General features: G+C 40.4%; 1 protein-coding gene across 1 annotated transcript in view; it reads left to right on the plus strand.

Annotated features, from left to right (window-relative positions):
• Positions 1–18,877, plus strand: part of SPTA1 (spectrin alpha, erythrocytic 1) — a 68,441-nt gene extending 49,564 nt beyond the window's left edge. The window contains exons 37-52 of the mRNA XM_081112810.1: positions 907–1,027; positions 1,621–1,742; positions 2,515–2,647; positions 3,057–3,155; positions 4,075–4,237; positions 4,797–4,873; positions 8,005–8,214; positions 10,279–10,575; positions 11,403–11,515; positions 12,698–12,715; positions 13,205–13,256; positions 14,319–14,506; positions 15,674–15,727; positions 16,829–16,975; positions 17,720–17,864; positions 18,352–18,877. Coding sequence (XP_080968936.1) covers positions 907–1,027; positions 1,621–1,742; positions 2,515–2,647; positions 3,057–3,155; positions 4,075–4,237; positions 4,797–4,873; positions 8,005–8,214; positions 10,279–10,575; positions 11,403–11,515; positions 12,698–12,715; positions 13,205–13,256; positions 14,319–14,506; positions 15,674–15,727; positions 16,829–16,975; positions 17,720–17,864; positions 18,352–18,477 — 2,065 coding nt within the window. The 3' untranslated portion in view covers positions 18,478–18,877. The remainder of the gene's footprint in view (positions 1–906; positions 1,028–1,620; positions 1,743–2,514; positions 2,648–3,056; positions 3,156–4,074; positions 4,238–4,796; positions 4,874–8,004; positions 8,215–10,278; positions 10,576–11,402; positions 11,516–12,697; positions 12,716–13,204; positions 13,257–14,318; positions 14,507–15,673; positions 15,728–16,828; positions 16,976–17,719; positions 17,865–18,351) is intronic.
• The last annotated feature ends 6,273 nt before the right edge of the window (positions 18,878–25,150 follow it).

Below are 25,150 nucleotides of genomic sequence, written 5' to 3' on the forward strand. Positions count from 1 at the left end.
TGGTTACCAGAGGGAAGGGTGGAGAGTGGAAGGGTAAAGGGAGTCAATATGTGGTGAGGGAAGATTGGGTAGTGAAGACACAGTGCAATATACGGATCATGCATCATAGAATTGTACACTTGAAACTTACATAATTTTATTCACCAATGTCACCTCAATAAATTTAACTAGATTTTTAAAATAAAACAAAAAAATAAAATGTTTATATTTATTTGGAAAAATATGATTAGGAATATACTAGCAAATCAAATTATTTGTTTTATTTTCTGTTTAACCTGCCTCATCATGTTTGTCTTCAACACATCTGCTGATTCTTCACAGTAATCAATGAATTAGAGAAAAATGTTGTGCACAGGGCAACAAGTAGGGCATTTTAGAAACACTTTTAGAAACAGTGAGGTAATATAATCTTGTCTTTGTTGTCTTTTACTGTGCTTCATAGTGATATTCAAATAGTTTACACTCAGCACCATTGCTTCCATACTTCTATAATATCAGCTCTTTATAACTCATTCTAACTAAATGTATCGGTAGACAAACATAATAAATGCCATGAAGTCATATATGTATATATGTTTGTGGGTATGTGTATGCATATAATTTTCACTTTTACTCAAAGAGGAACACTAGTTACATTCTTGAGCAAAGGAGAGAAGATGAGTCATGAGACAGGCAAGGGAACTAAAGAGAAGGCTGGAGCTGCTGTCCACCTGGTGGAGATCAGTTGCTATTTTAACTGCCTTAGCCTAAGTCAGAAATTTAGCTGAAAGCCTTTGGTACTAATTATCTTTGTGATTACTGACTCCAGAGCGTTACCAGCACCTCACCCCCAGCCACACACACATTCAGAAAACTGCTGCTCTAGGGTGACCTCAGGTGCCTAAACTGTTCCTCCCTTGTTTGCAGAGAGAAGTTGGTTCGAGTGCGCTCCCAGGACCAGGGGAGGGATCTGCAGGGGGTTCAGAACTTACTGAAGAAGCACAGACGGCTGGAGGGAGAGCTGATGGCACACGAACCTGCCATCCAGGTAGGAACAGGAGAGTCTGAGGCCTGGGAGGGCAGAGCTAATCCAATAGTAGGCCCTCCTGTGTGGGGATAAGGAGGATGATTCTGTAAAATGTGAAGGCGGCGTGCCACGATCACATAGTCAGTCACACCATTCAAAAGCGTTCTTTTCTCCTCCACACGCTGTATCCTGTGACTAGAAGAATCCTGCACAGGGATCCGTGCTCTTCCTTGGAGGGAGCACTTTACACGCCAGGGCACAGTTTTGACAATTAGGATGCAGGTTGGGACATTCGGAGAAGCTGTGCTTGAGCAGAACCGTATGGTAAAAAAGGCAACTCTGGTTCCGGCTTGGCCACCCTATGACCGTGACTAATCCATAAATCAGATCATGGAGTGCATGGCCTGGTACAGATGCCAATGTGTCCGCTCAACTATTTGGGTCAATTTAACATGGTCTATTGCTACAGCTTTCTTCATCCTCCCAGGACTTTTAAGTCCACCCCGAGTACCATGAAGCTAAGAAATAATCTGCCTGGATACTTTGCCAGGGAACTGCGCCTACATCGGGAGAGGGCGTGAGGTGGCGCAGCATGGAGGGGGTGTGTTTTTCAGAACGTGCTGGATATGGCAGAGGGCCTGGCAGACAAGGCCGCGGTGGGGCGAGAGGAGATCCAGGAGCGGCTGGCGCAGTTTGTTCAACACTGGGAGCAGCTCAAAGAGCTGACCAAGGCGCGGTGAGTGGGGCGGAGGCCCGGTTCTCCGCCTGTGTGGCAGGTGTGGAACGGGGGTTGGGGAGGACCCCCACGTGCTTGCTTAGCATTTCTCCCCGGCCACCCCTCCTCTATCTTCTAAGGCCCCCCTCAAGCGCAGTCTTCCGTTAAACAGTCTCCCATTTGCCGCAGGCAGAAGTCATCGCTGCCTCTGTGCTCACAGACCTCTACTCCTGCACTTACCTGCAACCATCTTTTATCACTGCTGCTCTTTGTAACAGGTTATTTGCCACCTGTCTGTTTGATGGTGCCCCAATTTTAGCCATGTATGCAACAGTTAGTAGTGAGAGAAATGTTTTTTTCTCCCTTATAGCCATATAGCCATTTAGAATCATATAGTCAGATAGCCAAATAAAATAATTTCTGCTATAATTTCATGTCGGTTGGCATAGGAAGACATTTCTTCCCGGGGAAATAAAAGCACTTAAGATGAACGACAGTGTTCTGATTCACTGCCATTATTCTCCAACTCCAAAGTCTTAGCACTTTTGTTTGGACAAGATTTCCTTTCCCCAACAAACATTCCTGGAGAGTAGATGATGCTACAAAACGGAACTTGTGGGTCAAGAGTCTCCCCCTTTTCAGAGGAGATCACCACCACTGACTAGTAGACACAGGCTCAATTCTTCTGTGGCCCAGTTCAACGGTGGCTGCCTCGTGAGGCTGTGCCTTTGGCTCCATTCCCACGCTTGCTGGTTTGCTCTTCTTCTTCCCGGGGCTTCCTGGCCTGCTGCAGAGGGCTTCAGTTGGAAGAGTCCCTAGAATACCTGCAATTTATGGAGAATGCCGAGGAAGAAGAAGCTTGGATCAATGAAAAGGAAGCGATGGTTGCCCGAGGAGATTCTGGAGACACGTTGGCTGCTACTCAGGTGAGCAAAGGGCGGAATGAATCCATTGTCTTCTCTTTAAGAGGAATCTCTTCTTAGATTCTCAGTGATTTCACCTTAAAATTAGAATCTCCCTCCTGGTGGGAAAAAAAACAAATTTAAGAATAGCCCTTAATATAGGATGTTCTTGATACTTAATATTTTTCTGGTAAATAGAGTGTTGCTTAGAAATGTTTAAATTTCAATATGGAGAAAGCCTTGATCAACACTCTTATTCCAAAATCCAGAAAACTGTCAGGTCACGTGGTGAGATGGACTCAATATCACTTATATACCCGTGACCCTTTTCCTGGTACGTTTGCCCTTTTTGGGGCAAGTGAATAATCTGGGGAGCAGTGTGGGTGGGATATGCTGCCCAGATGTTTTGATTCCCACCGACTCGTTTATGCAGAGTTTGCTAAAGAAGCATGAAGGCCTGGATAATGACTTTGCTGTCCACGAGGCCCGGGTGCAAAATGTGTGTGCTCAGGGGGAAGGCATCCTGAGTAAGGTGAGCGCTTCTGGGAATTCACGGCCAGACTTTCATTTTCAAAAGGGATTGGCCCAAATATCGACTCATGAGCAGTGCTAAAATCATACACAGAATTTTAATCACCTATTTTTAACATCTAACAAATATATATTTATTTTTATTATCTAGGGATGCAGTGTCCAATATGGCGGCTACTAGCCACAGCGGCTATTTAGAGGGGATGTGCTGGTAATTATTTAACAACCAGCTACTGCTCCCCAAAAATTAATGCCACAATTGATTATTTCTGTGGAATAAATTTTCCCACAGTGGCCCAATTGAATCCATCTTTTTAAGCTGCCATTTTTTTCTTGTTGTTGTTGTCAGCAAATAGTTATTTAATTTCTGTTTTCTGAAAACTCTTTTTTCAAGCTCTTATAAATACACCTTTCAGATTCTTTAAATTAGTTGTTGACACACTTACTCTTATCCTGTGCACAACATGGCATTTATGAAGCTTTTATAAATGACTTGCTTTGATCAGAGAATATTTGTAAGAATGGGGAATTTTTTTTTGTAAGCCTCTACGGAGGAGGACCCGTTGGAAACTTATTTGTAACCTGAGTGTCATTCTTTAGTTTAAATGCTTGTTTTTACAACACCTCACTGACTAAGTACTACACGAAGAACCCTAAGCAGAGATGACGTCATACTTTCTAGATGCTTACACCCATTCAGATAATCACAGTTGCGTGAACAAGCATGAGAAGGTCATCCAAGTGCTGGGGTGGAAATAACCATCTGGGACATAGAGAAATCACAGAATAAATTCACTAGACCTAGAGGAGAGCCGTTAAATATTTTAAAGAGAGAGAGGAGAGATTTCTAATCGTCCCAAAGAATTCAGATGTTTGACCTTGGTCTCTCTCTCTTCCTCCTTTCACTGTTGGCGTTGCAGGAGGAAAGTCGGCACAAGGAGAAGATTTCCGCCAAGATAGAGGCTTTGAACGCGAAGACACCGTCTCTGGCCCAGGCCATAGCTTCCTGGAAGTTGCAGTTGGAAGATGATCTGGCCTTTCAGGAGTTCAACTGGAAGGCTGATGTGGCAGAGGCCTGGATAGGTATGATGGTGAAGGCCAGGGTGCTGGGGCTTGAGAAATGCTGATACATTTTTTAATGCAATGGTTCCTGGGGCTTTCTCACTTACCTTGTGAAGAGAGGTGCTCCCTCTATCACTCATTCCTGTCCTTCTGAGACGCAATTACAATCACACACACACACACACACACACACACACACACACAATGAAGTATCAGAGAGCATCTTTTTGAGAATTGGTGATTTCGCATGTGATATTCAGATAGGGCCGTGGCCAAAACTTCTAGGAAATAAATGTATGTTTGATTTAATTAAAATTTATGTCTAATATGAAATTTTTGTGTTCTATGAAGCACTCAGACGTTCCCTTGGTGCTAGCTGTTTCCGTCAGTTTATCCTGAATAAGTCTATAGAACAATCCATTCATCCCCAATTTAATGTTTACTCACAGCCCAAGGAATTGCTGATGTGTAGAGTTAGGAGGCTCTCTTGTGAACTATAGGACATATTCCTTTTCTCCTTATCAAGTCTGATCCAAGAGCAACTATCTTTCTCAACCTATTAATGGTCTTTGCTCTTTAGCTGAGAAGGAAAGAAGCCTGAAGATCAATGGCAACGGTGCAGACCTCACTGCCTTCCTCACTCTCCTGGCAAAGCAGGTGAGAGCCGGGTTGCCTTTGTAATAGACGCCTGTGAGGGCCAAGACCCATATCGCACAGAATAGGATTAGCCACTCCTAAGTCGTGTGGTTTTATTGTCTGTAGGACCTGTAATATTGGTCCTTTTATTCTTCCTGATATTGATCATTTGCTATTTTTTTCTCCCTCTTTGCCTCTCCCTGCCCACTCTCTCTAATTAAATTTGCAACTGATATTTATCATTTTTATTAGAGAATCAACATTTGGCTTTTAATTTTTTTCTGTTCTATCTTTATATTATATTCCATTAATAGCTTTTTATATCTTTATATCTTTACCATTTTCTTTAACTTTCTTCATGATTACTTGATTTAAAAAATTTTTAAGATAGATTTCAAATATTTAGCTATTGTTTTATAATATATTGATTTAAGGATATAAATTTCTAAGTAAAGCTTAACTGCATCTCAGAACTGTTATGTCTTTGTTATCCAGTTAAATATGTTCTATCTAACTTAATTTTTATTTGACCCACTAATTATTCTGTTTTGGTGAATAGTTTTTGTACAATTGAAAGAATGTGTATTTTTTCGGTGGTTTATATTACCTGTTATATTTTGTTAATCATGTTGTTTAAATACTTATTATTTTTATATATTTTGAGGCTAGGTTAAAAGTTGTGTTGATATTTAGAATAATGCAATCATCTTGATGAATTGATACTTTTAATTATGAAAAAAGTTTCATAATTATGAAAAATGTTTCTAATAACATTTCTTAATTTAAAGTCTTTTTTTGCATACTAGAATACTACACCAATTCTTTTTTGTTTGTTTATAGTATATATCTGTTTTCACCTTCTGTTGTTTTTTATGTTTCTGTGACTTTATATTTTATTTTTCTTGTTGATACACTTATAAACTGCAAAATGATTACCACCATTGAACTACATAATGCTTTCATTCTGTCACATAATTACCATTTGTGTTTAGTAAGAACATTTAATATTTACTCTCGTAACAACTTTCAAGTATATAATACAGTATTATTTGCTAAAATAACCTTGCTTATATTAGATCCCAAAACTTGTTAAAAGGAAGTTTATACCCTTTACACCCCTCCCTGGCCCCCAGTTCTTGGTAACCACTATTTGAGATTCACATATAAGTGACATCATGCAGTGTTTGTCTCTCTCTCTGACTTATTTCACTTAGCACAATGCCCTCAAATTTCATCCAAGTTGTTGCAAATGGCAGGGTATCCTTCTTTCTCATGACTGAATAATATTCCATTTTATGTATGTATGCATGTATGTATATATGTATGTGTCTATATATCTACCTCTCTATATTACATTTTCTTTTTCTTTTTTAAAATCCTCACCTGAGATATGATTTATTGATTTAGAGAAAGGAAGGGAGAGAGAGAGAGCGCGAGAAACATCGATGTGAAACATCAATTGGTTGACTATCCTACACGCCCTGACTGGGAATTGAACCACAACCCAAGTATGTGCCCTGACCAGGAATTGAACTCATAACCTTACTGATGTATGGGACAGTGCTCCAACCACCTGTGCCACCTAGCCAGGGCTATCTTGTATCTTCTTTGCCTGCTTATCTGTTGGTGCACACTTAGGTTATTTCTGTATCTCAGCTATTGTGAATAATGCTCCAGTGAACATAAAAATGCAGAGTGCCTTTAAATTTTCTAAAATTTTATAGATTTATATAATGAGTATGGCTTTGTCTATCTAATTTTATCATTTTATTGGAATAGTGCAGTGATGGCGAACCTTTTGAGCTCGGCGTGTCAGCATTTTGAAAAACCCTAACTTAACTCTGGTGCTGTGTCACATATAGAAATTTTTTGATATTTGCAACCATAGTAAAACAAAGATTTATATTTCTGATATTTATTTTACATATTTGAATGCCATTTAACACAGAAAAGTCAACCAAAAAAATGAGTATCATAGGTTCGCCATCACTGGAATAGTGTGTTCATTTACATTTAAACTAATTCATTGATAAGTTTTACTTAAAATTGTAATCTAACACCTCCCATTCCCCATCCAACCCCTACTTTTTAGCTAGGGATTAAATTGCTCAAAGCATACTTTCAGTTTTGTTTATCTATCTATCTATCTATCTATCTACCTACCTATCTATCTATCTAAGGACTAGTCCTTATTCAGTTTGCTTTTACACCTGGGACCTTTCAGGGGTCTCAACTAACTCCCTTTCGCTGGGGCTGCCCATGCTTACTGTGTCCTGAAATCAGCACTGTGTGACTCAGAGAACTGTATGTAACGTTTTATATCACAGCTGCTGTTTTCTGCTTGGCTTCTCGGACTTGTGTCCCACAGTTTAGGAACATATAAACGTCTTGAGAGGAAAATGCAGTGGGAATAGTGGATCTACTTTTCTGCAGTTCCCTCTTCATTGCTCCTCAATCCTGGCTGCCCCAGTTGCCCCGAACTCCAATTTTTGTCGTTTTAGCTCCGTCCAAAGCTCTCATCAGCTGCTTCCCCCTCTTACCCTGTACAGTGTATACTTCAAAAGCAAAAGTAACCGAGAATATTACTCTTACTCTACTACCAATCCCTCCTCTCCATGATTTTAATCCTTGAGTTACAGCCACCTGAACTGCATTCTGATCTTTTTCAAACAACTTTGTACTTTTTTTTTTTTTTTTTTTTTTACCAGCGGTTAAAGCTGTTCTCAAAGAGAGAATTGGTCCAATACAAGCTACTCGATTAAAGCTGGAAGTGGAACATCCCTAATTTTGTGACTCTGATACCAACATGTCCCAAAAATGTCACTTGTGTAATATAGCATCTGTAGGTCTTTTTTTAATTTCCATACTTCCAAGATCTCTAGTAGAACACAAAATCTAATAAGTGATACAAAAGAGTTTTAGAATGTGAGTTCAAATCTAATTTCAAAACATACATCGGAATTTAGCCATAATCCCAATCCCAAATGTTTACTTAAGTCTCTAAATCATATTTCCTTTTCCTTGGTCATCATTCTAACTCTTTTCTAGTCCTTACCTTGTTCGTGATAAAAATATGGTGGAACCCAGGTGTAAATGACCCTTTGGAATCTGCATTCATTCTCTGCTCACTGCTTCTCTCTGGTCTTTCTCAGGACACACTGGATGCCAGTGTGCAGAGCTTTCAACAAGAGAGGCTGGGTAAGATAACTGACCTAAAGGACCAGCTGGTGGCTGCTCAGCACAGCCAATCCAAAGCCATCGAGGAGCGCCACGCTGCCCTGCTGAGGCGCTGGGAACAGCTGTTGGAAGCCTGTGCAGCCCACAGGCAGAAATTGCTAGAGAAACAGCTGCCCCTACAGAAGGTAAATGGTACAAGATGATGAGGCACGATAAGACCTTGATTATATATGAGCCATGGAATCTACCAACAAATAGTGGAAACCCTGTTTGGATATATTTGAGTGTGTACTTTGGAAAGGACCAGAAAGACAGTCTGGACTTTAGATTGCTAGGGAGGTTTTTTAGACTTTTGTCAGTTATCCAGCTGACTTGAGACGAAAGCTCGGCACAGGTGATAGAAGAGGTAGGTGGCACAACAGGGTGAACGATCTTCCTGTATAGCAGACCTACCGCTGGCAGGCAGGAGATACGGTCATCCCTATGCTTTTCTCCAGTTCAAATACAAGACCTAGACAAGTACGTATTGTGTTCTGACATGGCACTTAACATCTCTGAACCTTGATTCTCCCATTTATGAAATAGGATAATATTACCACCACCTCTTGCTGTTCTCTGTTATTACTATTAAAAAGGATAATGGATCTGAAAAATTCAGTATAAACCACTAAGTTCTATATGGATATAAGTGATTAAAATGTCCTTTCTAATGGTGGCTGCTAAGGTATTAGATGTTGATAATAAAAAAACAATAATGAACGGAATTTGGATAGTCAGTAAATTACTGAGCACTCCTAGGCCATAACAAGTATTATACCATATAAGGTAGGGAGTTAGGGAAATTGGAAAACACACACACAAATAAAAACCAGTCAGTTTGAAAAAAAATAGTCAGTCTGGACCCTTAGTTAATTTTTACTCTATTGAAAGACATGAGACCTAATTTTAGTGAAAAAAAAAAGAATAAATCAATTAATGGAATATATATGGAGAGAGATATGTAAGATATTTCACAATCTGATTCTATTATTTTACTTTCTGATTGTAAAATATTTGTAAAATATTCAGTTGATCCATACTATTTTGAAAATAATAAGTACTTCATAGGTTTTTATATTCTTCATATGAGTTTTCTCTGTGTTGATCTATTTTAACATATAGATTGCAGAAATGAGTACAGGGAAAATATAATAGTGCACAACCTCTTTAATGCCTATGTATGGGGATGAAAACGAATTTGCATAACAAATCTCCCTGAAAGTACTATCTGCTGACCTCAAATTTATGATGATTTTAAATCTAAAAAATTTTTGATGACATACTGTTTGGAACAATCCATGTTATTGCTCTTATTCAGAAGTTCAATCATTGAGAACATACAGATAACTCCAGAGTGTATTGCAGGGGGAGGGATAAAGGTTAGAGTGTAGGAAATCGATTTAAACAGGAACTGCAAGACCTGACCGGTTTGGCTCAGTGGATAGAGCGTCGGCCTGCGGACTTAAGGGTCCCAGGTTCGATTCTGGTCAAGGGCTTGTACCTTGGTTGTGGGCACATCTCCAATAAGGGGTGTGCAGGAGGCAGCTGATCGATGTTTCTCTCTCATCAGTGTTTCTAATTCTCTATCCCTCTCCCTTGCTCTCTTTAAGAAATCAATAAAATATATTTAAAAATAAAAATAAATAGGAACTGCAAGCATGAGGTGAGCCCTAAACAAGTTTTAAAAGGATGTTAGGAAAAGAACTCAGTCTTCAAAGAGACATTCGAGAGGTATGGTCTATAGACCATCAGAAGAAAGAGGAAGTGGATAAAGGATAGGATAGATTTGCCTATTTCATGAATGATTCATTCATTTAATCATTCATCTAACATCTAGTTTTGCATGTCTACTATGTGCCAAATAGAATTGAAACAGATTTCAGAATAAGAAATCATAAAATCTTCTCATTGAAAACAACCTTTTGTCACTTTTGGAATCTTAGAGCTAAAATGTCTCTAGAAATCATTCAACTTTCTCATTTGTACATGATAGAAAACTTGACCAAGTTCACCATGAGATGCCAGGATCAGGACTTATATTTCTAACTCACATGTCTGTCCATTGGTTTCCCATTGGTTTTAGTTCTGCCGTTGTGAAGGGTTTGCCCTGAAAATATTGAAGGCAATTACTTTTTTATTTTGTATTCCGAGTCTTCTCTCCTCTCCTCTTTCTATTGGGAAAGATGAAGGTGTCTTTTTTTTCTCTGTAGGCTGAGGAGCTATTCATGGAATTTGCACACAAGGCTTCAGCTTTCAACCACTGGTGTGAGAATGCTGAGGAGGACCTGTCAGAAAATGTGCACTGTGTCTCCCTGAATGAGATCCGCCAGCTGCAGAAGGACCACGAGGCTTTCTTGGCCTCCTTGGCCAAGGCCCAGGAAGACCTGAACTATTTGCGAGAGTTAGACCAGCAGATTAAGTCCTTAAATGTGCCCTCCAGCCCTTACACCTGGTTAACCATGGAGGTGCTGGAAAGGATGTGGAACCACCTACCTGACATCATCAAGGTAGACTGAGGCACAGCAGGGACCTCCTTTGGCTATAGTGACCATGACAGTTTAGTGGAGTACCCAAGCTGGGGGACCTCTGAGAAAGAAAGGAGCATTTTTAATTGGGAAAGCAGCCTTAAATTGGATAGTCTAAGAAATATTTGAAAATATGTTCAAAATAAGTATAGCCCTATGTAACGTAGTTTGAACAGTTTTATGCTTCAGGGTGTTGAGCAATGATTTAAGGCAGCAAACACAAGCTCCAGGACATGGCTCTGAAAATGAGTTACAGAAAGTTCACGAGGCTTGCAGATATCTTTAAAGTCTCTATATGCCTTCATCCAAAGCATTCTCTACTTTATACACACCTCAAAAGTGCCTTTTAAAAGTGTTTGCATTTAACTTTTGTCTGTCTATAATGATGTTCATTATAGACGCTATGGAAAATATTTAAAAGTTTAATAAAGAAAGATTTTACCATAAAATCACCCATTTTAGATGGCAACTCTTATAACTACCTTTCTCTTTAATGCTGTTTTGATGCTCATTTAAATGAAATTTCACCTGGAAAAAAATAAGTAGAAATATTTGCCTTCATTATTTTATTATTTTTACTGAGTTCTGCCTTCGAGACATCTGCAAGTACTTATGGGAATTGATGTAAGTTTCCTCACCTTCTCAAGATGAGAAGAAGTGGGCTGGAAGCAATGTGAGCACATAGGCACATGCCTCTGGAATATAAATTTGGGAGAGTTACAATGTATGGCTGAGCCTGGGAACCAATTATTTTACTGCAAAGAAAGGTTTTCAACGTGCAATTCGCTGTCTGTGATTTGGGTTTCTAGGAACGGGAGCAAGAGCTGCAAAAGGAAGAGGAAAGACAGGTCAAGAACTTTGAGATGTGCCAGGAGTTTGAACAGAACGCCAGTGCCTTCCTTCAGTGGATCTTGGAAACCAGGTGTGCTATGTTACCGCAAAATTTATGATCCTTATTCTACACACTCCATTCCCCACAAGGATAAAGTTCATAAAGGAGGGGAGGAGGAGAGACTCCTACAGCATTTATGCTGTCCTAAATTACCACGTGCTTTCTATTGGTAATTGGTTACTTTCTGAATCAATCCTTGCAAAACCGAGAAATGAGAGTTCCAGCCTTCTACCCATTGTGTACCCTTCAATATTCAATTCTGGATATTCTCATTTTTTCCCTGTTGCCTATAATTACAGTTCAAAAATATTAGCAGTTCTTTCTTACTTAAACATTTTAATGTTGAAATTATCTTTGCATTTTACAAAGTACTTCTCTGTCCAGTAACTCACGTAACTTTTAGAGCACACTGGAAAAGTATACAGAGAAGACCTTATTACTTCTGTGTGGAAAGAAGTTTAGTAGATGCATTGATGGGCTCGTGGTCACATGTGTATTTATTGACACAGCAGGAGTAGAGCACATTGTAAACATCTAGTATGAAGCTCGTATGTTGCCTGACTAAAGCTGTGATGAGAATCAAATGAGATAGTATATGCTAATGGCTTTGATTGAATCCAAAGTGTCCTATATGTGAAAATAACATTTGTCACATCTTCTGGGGCAAATGACCTTGAAAAAGAGGAGACTTGGAAGGTGTAATATACATTAGAATAAATGGTCTAAATTGGTAGACTATTCAGTAATTGGGTCAGATTTGTGGGATTTTGAGAGTTAAATAAGTGGTTTGGACAATCCATGGTATCGACTGTTTCTACACACCACTGACAAGAATAAATCACACAGTTAACAAAAGCAAAGTCAGTCTCATGGCCAAAAACACCTGAGAGAAGGCACAAGCGACATCGCTCTTCCTTCTCTTCCTTTGGTTTTGGTCCCTCCTCCTCCGGCATCACGTGCTCACCACTGAGCACGTCACCTGACCCCCTGAGCTCTCTCTACTACAGCAAGTAGCTGCATGGAAGGCTCTTAGCTTCTTGGTGTGAAAGCTACTTTGGAAACAGTGGATGGAACATGTGCATATGTTTTAGGCTACAAAAGAATTTAGAATGTTTTATAAATCTGAAGTAAAAAAGATCGTTAAAGTAATCCATATTAACATATGATTTCCCTTTCTTTCTTCTGATTCCTGTTCCGGACCTTCATGCCCAGGGCTTATTTTCTGGATGGGTCAGTATTTTATGTTACCATGTTTGTCTTGTTATCACATTCGGGAATGATTAAACAAGGAGACCTTACTACTGGGGCATCTCATCTCATCTCATCTCAATCTGATGATGCCTCAATAAAAATGTGGGGTGAGAAGGAGAAGCACAGTACATATATTATTCTGGCTCAATACCCCGTTAGGTGGAGTCTTGCTGACATTAAGTTAAGAGTGTGTTTGAGAATAAGAACTAGGAGAAAGACCTGGAATCCTTCTCATAGGCAGAGAAGAGCTAGAAGGGGCCTGAGTTCCTTCTCATATGTCTGGCAAGGTGGCCAATGGACAGAAGGGTTGGTTTCATGAAAATTTGGTGTTGTGTAAATTTATTTTAGAGAGGCCAAGTGACTTGGAAGAAGTTGCAGTAGAGAAATGTAGGAGCTCTGAGTTTGTCTGTCTTTGTGAAATATGGACCTCTGATATTATAAGTAACTTTTTATCTGGTTCTGAACTAGATCTTTGCTCAAAGAAACAGGAACTCTGGAATCCCAATTGGAAGCAAATAAAGTAAGTAATGTTTATTCATTAGGTCAAGGTATTTCCAGAATTATAAGGAGTACTTAAAGGAAACTCTTAAATAAAGACTTTTATGTAAATTTCCTGGCCTGAAAGTCAAGAGCCTATGGCTCTGGTGCCAACTCTGCCAAAATGTTATTCTAACCATTGGCCACCACTTTATGGACATGTTTCCTGAACTCGCTAAACTGTAATTTCTATATCTATGTAATAATGTTAATGATATTTCTATGATAGAGTTACTGTTATTGATTAAGAGGAAAAAGTGCAAGGCTGCTAGCTTACACCTAGAAACACTGACAATTTTGTAATTTGATAATGACAATTATTTGATAATACAATTGAATCTAGACGATCTCTTAACAATTGGGTGAAGCACTGGGCTACCGCTGTGTTTCTTACCCTTATTTCATTATTGACCCCCCTAGGAGAAAATTTTAACTAGTTACATTTTATTTCTTCCTAATGAGAGAAGTTAAATACTAAAGAATAAGACATTGTCAGATAGGGAGTTCTTGTTCTGGTCAAGAAGGTGAGTAGGTAATTGGTGTGCTGGCCTCCTGCCATGACCACATCAAAACTACAATTAAATTATAGCATAATAAACCTGCAGAACCATTTGAATACTAGCCGAACAGAGGTGTTATTACTTAGCATACAAAGAAGAAGCCACCATCCAGATGATATGAAGAGGGGAAGAATTAAAGCAGGCTGGATCCACAGCCAGGTGTGCCGGTTGAGAATCTGGGGGTATATCTCAGCTTCAGAAGTCCCCACTGAGGAGCAAAGGGAATCCCAGCATCTACCAAGTTCATGGATTTGAAGAAATAACATCATTAAAACATCCATACTACCCAAAACAATCTACAGATTCAATGCAATTCCTATCAAGATACCAATAGTTTTTCTGAAGAGTTTATTTATCATGGGGGACAGGAATATCCCTGAAAATAACTGAATGGAAGCAATTAGAGGAAACTCATCCATTTCTTATTTTCACTCCCCTCCCTAGGAGTGGTGCCCTGGGTGACTCTCTCTCTTCTCATTTTCCAGAGGAAGCAGAAGGAGATCCAGCTGATGAAGCGCCAGCTGACCAAGATTGAGGATCTGGGAGACAACTTAGAAGAGGCTCTGGTTCTGGACATCAAATACAGCACCATTGGGTTGGCGCAGCAGTGGGACCAGCTCTATCAGCTTGGGATGAGAATGCAACACAACCTGGAACAACAGATCCAAGCCAAGTACTGGGAATCTATGAGCAGGGCTAGGGAAGGGTGTGGATGATACTAGTTTTAGGTAGTTAACTCCAAGGGCTAGAATTTGGGGTACTGGTTAAAAGTACTCCTTAAGAGCTAGTACACTCACTGTATTCAGAAACAATATTCTCTTTACTGCCCCACAGAACGACGGTTTCTCTTTATTCTATTATGCAATAGGAAACAGTGCTCTCATTGTCCTAAAAATACCCGTCCGCCAATTCTCAAATTCCTTCACCATCTTATGTAATCTCTTCAGAGAACATTCCCCTTTGTAAATTTTTCTCTAAAATGTCTAAAATGCAAGAGATAGTCAAGATATGGAGCAGAAAAACAGAATTCATTTTTTCCCTAAACAAATTAATTGTCTTAAAGAAGCTTTAGGTTTCCATAGCTTTTTTGGCAGTGTTATTATCTAAATCAGAGATTTCTGTAAAGAGTTTGATAATAAACATTTTAAACCCTATGAGCCAGGCCCTGGCTGGGTAGCTTATTTTGTTTGAGGACTGTCCTGATACAACAAGTTGATGGGTTCAGTCCCCAGCCATGACACTTACAAGTATCAACCAACGAATGTACAAATAAGTCTCTCTCTCTCTCTCTCTCTCTCTCTCTCTCTCTCTCTCTCTCTCTCTTTCTCTCTCTTTCATCAATTTTAAAAATTAAATTTTGTGACTCATATAGTCTCAATTGTAACTACTAAACTCTGCTTTTGTGGAGAGAAACCAGCTATTGATAATTCATAAATGGATGAGCATGGACCAATTCCAATAAAATATTATTTATGGACATTTAAAATTAATGTATGCTTAACAAAGCATTCTTCTTTTTTTATTATCTCAACCATGTAAAAATATAAAAACCATGAATAATGCTGCAATGAACATGGTTTCACACAATGCAATACACAGATGATGTATCATAGAATTGTACACTTGAAATCTATATAAACTTATTAATCAATTTCAATTTAAAAATATAAAAAACATTCTTAGCTCATTGACTGTACAAAAGCAAGTGACAGACTGGATTTGGCCTTAAAGTAGATGACCCAAATAGTGAAACAATCACTAAAATTTCTATTTCATGTGATATAGCTTCTGCTTTTCTCTGTTTTGTTTCATGAGGTAATTAAGTTGTTTTTTCTTTCAGAGATACTATAGGTGTGAGTGAGGAGACACTGAAGGAGTTTAGCACAACCTATAAGTGAGTATCCTATATAATAAAAGCCTAATATGCTAAGTGTCCAGTCATCCGGTTTGCCATTTAACCAATCTAAGTGTAATATGCTAATGATATGCTAAGGCCACTCAACCACTCGCTATGATGTGCACTGACCACCAGGGGGCAGACAGTTGACTGGTTGACCAGTCACTATGATGTGTACTGAGCACCAGGAGGAAGATGCTCCAACCAGTAGGTGAGCTTGCTGCTGGGTTCTGGATGATCAGGACTGAGCAAGACAGGCCAGACATGCCCTGAAGCCCTCCCACGGTCCCTCCCTGGCTGGCCATCCCCCTGCGTCCCTCCCTGGCCCTGATCATGCACCAGTGGGGTCCCTTGGCCTGGCCTGCACCCTCTTGCAATCTGGGCTGAGGGACCCTCTCCCTGCCCCCTGAGTGAACTATTTTCTCTCACATCTGGGCTGAGGGACCTCCCTTTCCCCAAGTGCACGATTTCTTGCACCAGGCCTCTAGTAACTTTATAATGATTGGTTCTTTGTTTTTTAGACCATTCAAAATAAACCTCAAATACATTTTTTCCCTTCAATGTGGCTTATTAGGATTTTAAATGAAGATCTAAATATGTTATTTAGCTTTAACTTGTAGTTTATAATATGTCTCTGAAATTCCTAGATTTTAGAAATACCTTTTTTATGTTCAACTTTTTATCCTTTTCCCTCCAACCATTAGGTTTAAAAAAAGTGTAGAAACACAGGCAAGCTGTCCACTCATTTCTTTGATAAGATGATGCTATGCTGCCTGGCCAGCGTGGCTCAGTGTTTGAGCATCATGTGACCTATGAACCAGGAGGTCACAGTTTGATTCCTGGTCAGGGCATATGCCCTAGTTGTAGGCTTGATCCCCAGTGTGGGGCATGCAGGAGGCAGCTAATCAATGATTCTCTCTCATTACTGATGTTTCTATCTCTCTCTCTCCCTCTCCCTTCCTCTCTGAAATCAATAAAAATATATTTGTAAAAAAATTATGCCATGTTAATAAAGGCCCAGCTGATGCAACAAAACTGTTCTTTTCTGTTGTTAATATGCTTCTCTACTGAACTTGATAAAATGTTTTTATTCTATAGACACTTTGATGAGAATTTGACAGGGCGCTTGAGTCACAAAGATTTCCGGTCCTGCCTGAGAGGACTCAATTACTACTTGCCCATGGTGGAGGAGGGTGAACCTGAGCCCAAGTTTGAGAAATTCCTGGATGTCGTCGATCCAGGGAGGTAGGAGGAAGATCAAGGCCAGACCATACCAGGGACTGGGGCTTTGCAAGACGAGCACCAAGAGTAAAATAATCCATAGGCATTAACTCATCTTGAGAATAGGAGTGACAGAGGCCGAGACAATAAGTGAACAGGGCAGCTTTGGGGGCCCTTCCAGGATTGGCTCAGAAGTTCATGGCACTAACTGCAACTCAGGCACCAGTCCTGCAATTTGATTAATGCCTGCTTTATGTTTGACATGAATTTACGTTAGTTCTGAGAATGGAACTTGACAGAAGAGTCCCTTCATGTGTATAATGTCTTAGGAGAGGATCAGTAACATGTGGGAGTGGGGGTGTTGTTCGCTTGTGAGGGTGGTGTAGAATCATAGAGGTACCACATTATGGTTAGGGACTGATTCTTTCTAATACCAAACCCAAAGAAGACCAGAAATAGAGTTCCTCAAATCAACTTGAAGAGCTTGAGGTACAGATACAGGGCACTGGTGCTGATGGGAAATTCTGAAATTCTATATAGTGTGTCAGGCCCATGTGGAAACAGAAGCTGGATCTTGGGAAACTATTTATTTGGCTGTAAGGGGAGGAGAATGAGGGTCAAATAGGTCATGGTCTTAGAGAGCTGAGTTGGAAGAGGCGCTTGGAAAATCCAGCTTCCCTCTGTCCCTGTGACACCAAGTAGAATGAGATCGGACCTGTTTCTTCTCTGTGTTGAGAGGGCACAGTTCCTGATCCTTTTATCCGACAGGAAGGGCTATGTCTCACTGGAAGAATATACCTCATTCCTGATTGACAAGGAATCAGAGAACATCAAGACCAGCGATGAAATAGAGAACGCTTTCCAAGCTTTGGCAGAGGGCAAGAACTATATTACCAAAGAGGACATGAAGCAGGTACGATTCCAATGGCACCTTCCCTCATTATGCTCTCATAACAATCTAGATTTTGCTCATCTCAGGCCTACTTGCCTACTAGCCCCCACCTCTTCGTTTTTCTCTAGCTATCATCTGCTTTGGTCACCATTTCATGTTGTGATCAACATGCAGAGTCAAACTCTAATGACTATCAGGGTCAAGCTCAAATCTGAAACTCGTCTTCAAGAATTCTTTTTATCCCATTTATTTAATAAGCCAAATTTAGGGAATGGGATAAGAAGCGTAGTCAAAGAGACATGGAACTCTTCAGGTAACAGCTGACTTGAAGAGATTGTTGGTTTTATTCACAAGGAATTATGAATTAATGTGAAAGGTATGTGATATGAACAGTGCTGGCTTTTTCTTCTAAAGTTCCTCCACTCGCTGAGTTTGGGGAATATTGGAATCCCAAGGAACCAGCTATTTTGAATTCTTATTACTGCATCTTTTTCCTCTTATGTTTCAGGCTCTAACACCAGAACAAGTGTCCTTCTGTGCCTCACACATGCAGCAATACGTGGACCCACGGGGCCGGAGCCACCCTGCTGGCTATGATTATGTTGGCTTCACCAATTCCTTCTTTGGCAACTGATAAGCGACTCATACTAGATCAAATAAAATCTTAGTTATGGAATTATTGGGGAATGAAAGAGGTGAACACAGAGGGTAGAAAGATAGTAGTGTGTGTGTATTACATTTATTGTAGGACCCCAAAGAGAAACAACCTTGGGAGCTATAAGGCATTAGTAGAGTTGGAGAAGAGGAGACCAGGGGCTTATTTTGCATGAAACTAATTAAACCAACTGATGGGTGTCAAGTTCTCTCTTTTTCTAAAAAAAAAAAAAAAAAAAAAAAAAATTAAAAAAATTAAATTTATTAGGGTGACATTGGTTAATAAAATTGTATAAATTTCAAGTATGCGATTCTATGAGACAACATTTATATATTGCATTGTAAGCCCACTGCCCAAAGTAAAATCTTCTTGCATCACCAAACATTGGCCCCTTTTACATTTTATAAATTCCCTCCCACTTCCTTCTGGTAACCACAATACTGTTGTCTGTATCTATGAGTTTTTGTTTCATTTTCATGTTTTTTCATTTCTTTTTTCTGTATCTTTTTTAAATGCATCTTTATTGTTGAAATAATTGCAGATGTGCCCTTTCTTCCCCATTGACACCCTCCACCCTGCACTCGCCCCTCCCAGGCCTTCACTACACTATTGTCTGTGTCCATGGGCTAAGCATATATTCACATACGTTCCCAGGTTAATCTCTCTCCACCTACCCTCCTACCCCTGTCTTCCTTCTGAGACTCTTCAGTTTGTTCCATGCTTCTATGTGCCTGGATCTATTTTGTTGATCAGTTTATTTTGTTCATTATATTCCACATATAAGTGAGATCATGTGGCACTTACCTTTTTCTCTGACTGACTTATTTCACTTAGCATGATACTCTCCAGGTCCCTCCACGCAGTCTCAAAGGGTAAGAGATCCTTCTTTTTTACTACTGCATAGTATTCCATGGTGTAAATGTACCACAGCTTTTTTACCCACTCATCTACTGATGGGCACTTGGGCTGTTTCCACGTCTTAGCTATTTAAAGTGTGCCACTATAAACATAGGGGGCATATATTCTTTCTGATTGGTTTTTCTGATTTCTTAGTAAATATCCCTAGAAATGGGGTCACTGGGTCAAAAGGCAGTTCCATTTTTTATTTTTGGAGAAAACTCCATAATCTTTTCCATGGTGGCTGCAGCCACCAGTCTGCATTCCCACCAGCAGTGTAGTAGGGTTCCCTTTCTCCACATCTTTGCCAACACTTGTCATTTGTTTATTCTGACAGGTGTGAGGTGATACCTCATTGCCATTTTAATTTGCATCTCTCAGATGATTAGTGACTTTGAACATCATTTCATATGTCTCTTGGCCATCTGTATGTCCCCCTTGGAGAAGTGTCTATTTAGATCCTTTGCCCATTTTTAAATTGGATTGTTTGTCTTCCTTTTGTTAAGTTGTATGAGTTCCTTATATATTTTGGATATTAACCCCTTATTGGATGTCTCATTGGCAAATATGCTCTTCCATGCAGTGGGCTTTCTTTTCATTTTGTTGATGGTTTCTTTTGCTGTGCAGAAGCTTTTTATTGATATAGTCCCATTTGTTTATTTTCTCCTCGGTTTCCCTTGCCCTAAGAGAAGTACAGGGATCCTGGTGGCTATCTCTTCAGCTTTTTCCCTAGAGCCACCAACCCTAGTCTCTCCTCACATGATTCTAATCCACTCTGCCCTCCCTCCTCCAGAGCCTAGGGTGAGTGCTATGAATGAGATTTTGTGTGCGGCCCTTTAAGGAGGCAGCTGTGTCTCTGGCAGATCTTCTTCTCTCTCTGGTGGAAAGAATCTGTGCTGATCTTCAAAGCCAGATGGTATACAGATTTCTCTCACTGGCCTGTTGCTCTGGATGTGGGTATATGTACCACCTCTTCTTTATTCAGTCATCTAGCGAAGGACACTGCAGCGGTTTCTGTGTCTTGGCCACCATGAATCATGCTGCAGTGAACATAGGGGTACATATATCTTTGTGAATAAATGTTTTCAAATTTTGGGGTAGATACCCAGAAGAGGAATTGCTGGATTACATGGTAACTATATTCTTAATTTTTTGAGGAGCCTCTATACTGTTTTCCATAGTGGCTGTACCAATTTACATTCCCATCTGTAGTGAATGAGTATATTTTTCTTTTCTTCACAACCTCTCCAACATTTGTTATTATTTGCCTGATTGATAACAGGTGGGAGATGGTATCTAATTGCCATTTTCACTTGCATTCTCCTAATAGCTAGTGAAGTTGAGCGTCTTTTTATATTTATGTTGGCCATTTGTACATCTTTTTGGGAGAAGTGTTACTGACTTTTATTTAAACATTTGGATACTATCCTATCTGATAAAGAGGGAATATGCAAATTGACCGTCATATTGTCACAAAGATGGAGGCCCCATAGCCACAAGATGACTGTGCCCAGTCCCCTCAGCTCTGCTGGAGTCCCCCAGTATTTCAGCCCACCAAGGGGGGGTGGCAGGCACATGGTGTGGCCAGACCTTCCCTCAGTCCCCCAGCCACATAGGGCCAGCCTGAGGCACAAGCAAGCCTTTGATAGAAGCTGCCCAGCCAAAGCCCGAGGAGCAGGCAAGCCTTGGATGGCAGCTGCCTAGCCGCCCAGGGCCTTCCAAGGCTCAGATAACCAGGGCCAGCTGAAACTTACACTGCCAGCAGTGGCAGTAGCAGAGTTGTGAATGGGGGCGTTGTCTTCCCCTGATTGCCAAATCACCTCCTGCCCCTGACGGCTCCCGGACTGTGAGAGGGCCGGGCTGCAGGACCCCTCCTTCAGTGCATGAATTTTCATGCACCAGGCCTCTAGTAGAATATAACAATGAAAAATATGTAGATGACAAAACTGTTCTTAAATGTCTAAATTGCCTGATTATTAGTTACCAAAAATAGTTACAGTTAAAAAGAAGCAGAACCTTATGACCCATCAAAATCAGCATTATTTAATGTCACACTTACCAAGTATGGAGAATATGTTTTAAAAAGTGTGCTTGTAATAACCAAAGTCAAAGGTGAGCAGGTTCCATTCCCCTCCCAACACCTGCCAAGGCCCAAACCAGATTATTAGACAAATGATGGGTCAAGAAACGTTCTTTTAGACAAGGGACCATTAGCACCATCTTATAAAAGAGAGTGAGTACTATAAAGGCTAGAGAAGTTAATATTTATCCAAAGAATCAACAAAATGCCCTAAGAAGATGGCACTGTCAGAGTTAATATAGCTTCTTCTGAAATCAATTTTGGCCACCTGTGCACTCAAGCAAAAAATGGTAATATTGGAATCAGCATACATAATTTATAAATATCCAACTTATAATATTATAACAATTGGAAGTTGGATCAAATTTACCTCTTCACTTCAGTGTTAAGTTCCTTATAATTTATACTCATCTTTTCTTGACCTTCTATTTACTTACCATAAAATGGAATCCCTGACTATTCTTACTAATTATCTTCTATGCAACCCATAGCTTGGAGCCAGCCTCTGAGCCCCAGCCATATGGTTATATCTGTGACTGTCTTTCATGATTCCTATTGCTTGGTTGTGACTTCAAAATTCTTCCACTCTTAAGAGAACAATGCCTTTTGCTTGGTATGAACCTGTTTGATGTAAAACATTTTCCTGGGAACCATCTCGTTTTTGTTTTCTGGAACTTGACCATTTCCCAGTACTTAATCCTCTCAAGTTACTGACTCTAGGTCCATATTTCTATCTTCTTCAGTCAGACACTGTGCCAGGTAACCACACTTCACTCTTCTTTGTCTGGTTATATTATCCTATATAATAAAGAGGGAATATGCTAATTGACCATCATGCCCTCACAAGATGGCCATGCCCACAGCCACATGATGGTGGTGCTCAGTGATCTCAGCTCTTCCAGGGGCCTCAGGTCCTCCTGCAACCCTCCACTGACTGAGGCTCAGGCAAGCAGGGCTGGCCGAGGCACAGGCAAGTCTCAGATAGCGACTGCCCAGCAGCCCGAGGCTCAGATAACCAGGCTTGTGCTGCTGGCAGTGGCAACAGCAGAGGTGTGATGTGGATGTCACCTTCCCCTGATCACTGGGTTGCCTCCCACCCCTGAGGGCTCCTGGACTGTGAGAGGGGGCAGCCGAGCTGAGGGACCCCTCCTCCAGTGCATGAATTTTTATGCACCAGGCCTCTAGTTACATATAAGAGGCTGGACATCACTGGCTCTGGCTTCTTCCAACATCAGCTAGGCAACAGACATGCAGCCCACAGTGATGCTGTCTAGAAACTCTAAATAATAACAGGTGGTTAGATTGAGTGCCTCATGTACGGCAGGCTCGCATCTAAAGACTTTATATTAATCTTCACTAAAAAAAGCCCTATAAATAGCTGCTGCTACCATTTTATATTTTTTAGTTGAGAAAATGGAGGCATGGAAATGTTAAGAAACTTGTTCTAGGCCAGACATCTAAAAAGTGGCAAAATTAGACTCTAATCACAGAAATATGACTACAGAGCCTCTGGTCTTAATTGGCTCTTTAAAGAGCCATGAGTTGGGTGTATGTGGTCATGTTCACATCAAAGGGACTACTCTTTCATTGTGTATGCATGTGTGTATGTGTGAGCCTGAAAGAAGAATTTGTCTTTTTTTAAGCACACTGTCACATTTTTTTAAAATATATTTTTATTGATATCAGAGAGGAAGGGAGAGGGAGAGAGAGAGAGAGAGAGAGAGAGAGAGAGAGAGAGAGAGAGAGAGAAACATCAATGTTGATAGAGAATCATTGATCGGCTGCCTCCTGCATGTCCCACACTGGGGATTGGGCCTACAACAAGGGCATGTGTCCTGACCAGGGCGTGTGCCCTGACCTATGACCTCCTGGTTCATAGGTTGACGCTCAACCACTGAGCCACACTGGCCAGGCTGCACTGTCACATTCTTAATCAAGGGAGGGAGTTTTAAGTACCCACAGAAATTTTGTAAACTATTTTTGCCTGCCCCCCACCCCAGATCAATTGTGACAATGTCTATAGAGATAACTCCTAGAAACATCTTTTCTGAAAAATACCCCCAAGTGATTTTATACCCTTTTTTAAGACCATTGCTTTTGAAAGTTAGATGGACCTTTGAGTATTACTTAGCAATCTTGGAATATCTTTACTCACCCTTGCTTAGTGTACATTTAGTGAATGTTATACTAGATAGCTGAATAGATTTCAGAAAGAAACTTGCTCAGATAGCCTCAGGACAATTGGGGTTTCTTCCCGCTTATAGCAGAAAAGACCTTAGAGGGCATGACCTTTCTCCCCTGACCACCGCCCTTTGTGCCATCTGACTAGCTTTCCTACTTCTCTGCAGACTGTTCTCTTCTCTGGGACCTAGCTTCTTTCTTGCTTTCCAAACTTGGTTTGCACCCAATCTCACCTGGGGAAGCATTTCTTCCCTGAGAGCAAGGAAAATTACAAATTTCTATCTGAAAAATGTCTTCCCAATATGTCCTTCCCTATCTCTCAAGTATTACTCCGTTTCCAACATGAGTCATGTTAATATCATTTTCAAAATCTCTTACGTCCATAATTTTCTTCAGTTTCCAACACACTCTCAGTGTTCAGGTCTTTTTGCCTTTCTTTAGGATGACGTCAATAAGTTTCTCACTGATCTCCTGCATTTTCTCCCTACTGACATCCGTGATCTACTCTGCTGCTGAATTAAACATCCTATGTCACTCCCAGAGGCCGCTCTGCCCTTTGCTCACAGTGTTACTGTGTCCTGTCACCCACTGCCAAGAGGATCAAGTCTGAAACAGCATATTCAAACTGCTGTCTGCAAAGGAATCTTAACCCAAGCCAACTTCTCAGCACCACCTGTGAGACATTTTTAGTTCCTGGACTCTCTGAGACAGGCCTATGTTATCTTGCCACTGACACTGTAGTTACTCTGTTCTCTCTTCTTAGCATGTACTTTTTTTCTCACTCACTGCATTCAACACACACCCATCCTTTAGGAGTGCATTTAAGTGCTACCTCAGTCATCAAGTCTCTGGTTCTCCGCTGAGAATAACCTCTCCCTAAACTAAAAGCCACTATTACCTTTGCTTAGCACATTATCAGTTGCAGCAGCTGACATTTGTTGGGGAATTATTATTATCCAGGTTTTGTGCTAAATTCTTTACATGTGTGATCCTGTTTAGTCAGGAAAGTAAGACTATTAAGTTGTAATCATTTTATTTATGAGGAGACTGAAGCTGAGAAAAGGTAAGTGATTTATCCAGGGTCACACATTAAGTTGCAGAACCTGTATGCAAACTCTTACCTGATAGCAGCGTGAATGAATTACACCTCTACTTATCCCTGAGAATGTCTGGCACTAGGCATGACATGTGGTAGGTGGAAGGGGAACAGACACAATACAGGGTTACACCACCGATTCTAAAAGATGGTGTAAGTGCTAGGGAGTGACCCAAATGAGGGGGTCTTTGACACCCACGATTATGAGGTCATTACAGAGCAACAGCAGTTATCAAGAGAACTAGAAAATAAATATATTTTCCTAAAATAGAATCTACCCAAGTAGAAGAGCCAGTTAAAAGAAAGAAGGTAGCCCTAACTGGTTTGGCTCAGTGGATAGAGCGTCAGCTTGCAGACTGAAGGGTCCCAGGTTCGATTCCGGTCAAGAGCATGTACCT

The sequence above is a fragment of the Myotis nattereri genome (genome assembly GCF_964212035.1).
Source record: "Myotis nattereri genome assembly, chromosome: 18".
Lineage (NCBI taxonomy): Eukaryota > Metazoa > Chordata > Mammalia > Chiroptera > Vespertilionidae > Myotis > Myotis nattereri.